Here is a 4,163-nt window from a genome sequence, read left to right as displayed (position 1 = left end):
TGTGAGTGAAGGAGAACATGTGCAAGTGAAGGTTTTTTTTTTTCCCAGGAGTTTCTCACATTGGCTGCCAGTCGTGTAGTCGGCAACACATTCCAGAGGGAGCGACACCGATCTGTCAGTGAGGTTAACTATTCACCTTTTTTTTAACTAGACGTCTGTGATCTTTAGTATTATTATCAGCTATAATTTAAGCCTGATTTTTAGAAGGCCCATTTTTAGAGTTTTTTTGCTACCTAATTATACGTCTCGATTTTCAGCAGGGGCAGGTTAATTTCTCCTACTCGCAAAGACTGTCTACAGTACAGTTGATGTGGAATATAATGCAATGTGTAATGCGGGCACCTGTATAAACACAGCATTTTCCAGGGGATGTTGGGCACTATAACCCTCATTGAAGAAGAGCACCTGCAGCAATGCGTTTATCTGGATTGTTCAGGCAGAAGGAGCCGATGCATCTCTGCCTGCAGCAACTGGCATTTGCAAAAAACGTGCAAGGGTGCAACTTGTGCCATTCAAGCAGATAATAAGGCACACATTACCTGTGTGAAATGCAAAAAGCACCTGAGCAAACATCACCTGTCTGCCTTCTGTACGTCATGTTCAATGCGATCAGTTCTGCCCTGCATTTACAAAGGAACCCGAGAGCACATAGCATTCATCCGGGACAGTAATGTTCATTATATAACTCATCCTGGACAGGAATTATGTTTTGTTTTATCACAAGTATCTACCACAATGTATGTCCTATTTTTGTGTATATTCACATTCACTGGGATTTCGGGCATGTAGAAAGAAATGCTATTGAAAATTAATGTCCCCTATAGTTAGTACTGCATGAAAAGGTGTTATTTTTTTATTCTCCATATATTAAGATACAATACAATGTTGGTTTCTGTGTAGTAAAATGGTCATACGATATAACGTTATGATGCAATTAAATATATGTTTCAGTTTATTATAGTGAGAGTTTAGATTGATTTTTAGTATTTAACATCAAAGAGTAAAAGTTATGGAAAGAAAATTCAATTCAATTCAAGGCTGTTTCAGTTTGTTTGAAATTGCACCGGGTCAATATGATCCAAAACATTCCAGACCTAATTTTATTAGGAGGGTAAAGACCAGAGCTTAAAAACATGAGACGCGCATGCCCTGAATTTATCCAACCAATGAGAATCTTGGGCCAACCCTCTCCCTTTCCCCAAAAGGAAATATTTCGTCTCGCGAGAAGAAACTACTTTTGGAGATTAATTTGAAAATTGGCGGTTTGAGGAAGAAGAAACAAGTAAGGCGGATTTGTATTGTGGTTATTTTACCTTTTAATATCATCATTTTATTTTATTAAAGCGAGTTGTTTTTTATATATACAGTTTTGGTCGCTAGGTATAGCTAAAGCTGTATGTGTTGTTTTCTTGTGAAAAGTAAACCTCCAGTCATTATCGTGGCATTGAGTTAATGTGTATTTGTGTCTGCATCATTCATTTAATCGGTAGTCTAGTTTAGCAGCAACGTATTTCATAAGTCCGTTGTTAAAATCGATCACGTGATCCTCTTAATTCCGATTATGAATTCATGTTTACAATTAGTTTTTTTTTTTTTGCGGTGCCACACATCTGCTCCAAAAACAAACCGTTACGCCTTGTAAAAACTAATGGAACGTTTTCAAATGTTTTCTAATATCTGTAACCTTTGTTCGTAATCCAACGACAAAGTCTGTATTGTGCTTTCATAGTGTAAAATCAAAACGCTCACTGCACAGCACGGGCTATTGAACAAAGCAAAAAAAAAAAAAAAAAAAATACTATTTTTACTTCATGAGCAAACGCCACCAGAAGGAAAAGCCTATACTGTATTCAAAAACACATTTTAAAGGCAAATGAAATAGGCTTAATGTAGAGATCCAGGTGGTTTAGATAGCCATCTGCCCTCCGTTGTACGCAGCAAAATGTTTATCTAATGTTGTTTGGCTAACCAAAGTATTCACACACAGGAAGTGCCTGTTTAATGGTCAAAATACAACCCCTTTTAAAGTGTACGTGACGTATTTATATTATGGCATTGGGACTACTGTAAAGCAAAAACAGATATACACAGCCTAGTCTTTCATAAAGCCCGCGGTACTAAATGTCCAATTCTGTATGACTATTGTAACTAAACACAGCAGATTTAATTGGAAGATTTTAGGATGTGCCATGGATATCGGCATAATGGTTCACGGTTACGGTACACTTAACTCGCACACTCCAAAAACAAAACATTTTGATAAAGTGAGAAATACAGAAACTATGAATTTATGAAATACACGTGAAAACATTACTGCGTGTTAATTTTAGTTAAGGGTATGGAGCGTCGGATGCAAAAGCCACTGGATGTCGTTAGAGGGTGTTTTAAGGGTTAGATTTAGGGATTAAGTTTAGGGTTTAGGTCTAAAATTGCATGTGTGGCGCGGACTGAAGTTGCCTGTGGACAAATGGTGTTAGTAATTGTAAACGAGGTAAGATGAATGAAGGAGTAACATGGCGTTTAGTTCTGTTTGAAGTTTTTGGATAATTGTATGTATTATAACTGTACAGCTGCATTTTCCTTTACTATATTTTTGTAAATAACTAGAAATTATTTTCCGCGTTTATTTAAATGTAATATGATAAAGGTCATGGATGCGAAATTTGGTAGAATTTTATTTTTGGTGTGCGTTAAGTTCTTTTGCACCCTCTAGCGGCGTTAGTGGCTCCTACATCACCTATATAAAATTCATGACTTTCGTATTTTCCTCCCCTTTTATTGTTGTTGAAATGACCTATTAAAGCTTAATGACAAAACCATTGGCATCATTTTCTATTTGAGTGTGTGAGTTAAAATGCAAAACTACCTTTCAGTTAAACAGCATGTTCATATAAATTGGGATTGAATCGCTAGAGTTCAGGTAAATATATTCTGCTAAGTGGGATGCACAACTTAAGGGTATTCTTCATCACGTTTTGCAGGTTATTTGTTAAATAACATATGTATACCTCAGTAGTGGTATTGGGTTAATTAAGTAATTAGGGGTATGATTTTAGCAAATATCTGGGCTAGAAAGGCCTTTGCTGTGCATCTCTGAGCTCAGCGACCAGCAGATAAGTGCAGTACACTGTACACTCCCCCTCTTAAGAATATGTGGAAGGCTCAGAGAGCTTTGAGCTTAAATAGGAACATTTGATACAAAATTAACAGAAGATTTTTTAAAAAAGCTTTGAAAATGTAGCCATATAAGGTTAGGTGGCATAATTTACTATTCTCTTCCCCAGACACAAAGATGGTGGCTGAACACAAAGTTAAGGAGATTAAAGAAGCCTTTGAAAAGGCTCAGAAGACTCATAACAACAAGGCTAAACTGATTTCTGCTTTAAAGCAGATATATACCAAGGTAAGGGTTTTACATGCTTTGTACTCTAACAGTGAATGTAGCACTTTGAATATCTTAATTACTGTATCAATACATCCATAGTGCATTTGGAACATTATCAATTCATGTTAAAATAAAATTGTTTAAAATAATATTTAATTTATTTAATGCAGATTTGCCAGAATATTGGAGAATTACCTTAGTGGACTATTTTGTCCCTGTATAAGCTTCAAGTTTGTGGGTGGCTATTTTTCATTTGATAGAAGCCGGGATCTGGACTATGGGGCTGGTGTAGTGTTAGAAAGTGGTACGTGGTCATATTTTGGTACTTTTGCGATCAATGGGTGTTTTTCCTATTGTCAAAAGGAGGTACATTTACCATTAATTATAAATTATTTTTTGTAAACTTAAACTGGAAACAGACAATCAATTTCTTTAAAACAATTTGCGAGACATCACAAAGTTGCACAAGTAAAAAACTAGATAAATAAAAAATTACAAGACCTAATGTATTGCATATGATAAATATTTGCATACTATTTTCTTAATGGTGGAAAAATATGGTGAATTACATTAAAACGAAGTAAAAGACTGAAATGATAAATTCAATAAAAAAAAGATGTAAGACTGAAAACCGCATAACGTACCAGATCTGAATGGGCGCTTTCTTAGCGCAAGTTGTGAGCACAGTACCACATTAACCTGTACCTGAAAATAACACTACACCAGCAATAAATTACTTTTACCTCTGACTACAGCATCTACTTTGACTTCAGTTTGG

The 4,163-nt window shown here is 35.6% G+C and overlaps 1 protein-coding gene across 1 annotated transcript in view; it reads left to right on the top strand.

Annotated features, from left to right (window-relative positions):
* Positions 1-1,227: 1,227 nt before the first annotated feature.
* The window catches only part of LOC121329855 (condensin complex subunit 3-like), a 32,720-nt gene continuing 29,784 nt past the window's right edge, over positions 1,228-4,163 (top strand). Inside the window, exons 1-2 of the mRNA XM_041275775.1 lie at positions 1,228-1,282; positions 3,285-3,403. Coding sequence (XP_041131709.1) covers positions 3,293-3,403 — 111 coding nt within the window. The 5' untranslated portion in view covers positions 1,228-1,282; positions 3,285-3,292. The remainder of the gene's footprint in view (positions 1,283-3,284; positions 3,404-4,163) is intronic.

The sequence above is a fragment of the Polyodon spathula genome, chromosome 2, assembly GCF_017654505.1.
Source record: "Polyodon spathula isolate WHYD16114869_AA chromosome 2, ASM1765450v1, whole genome shotgun sequence".
NCBI classification, from domain to species: domain Eukaryota; kingdom Metazoa; phylum Chordata; class Actinopteri; order Acipenseriformes; family Polyodontidae; genus Polyodon; species Polyodon spathula.
The sequence above is the reverse complement of the archived record's forward strand: the minus strand, read 5'-3'. Positions and strand labels throughout refer to the sequence as shown.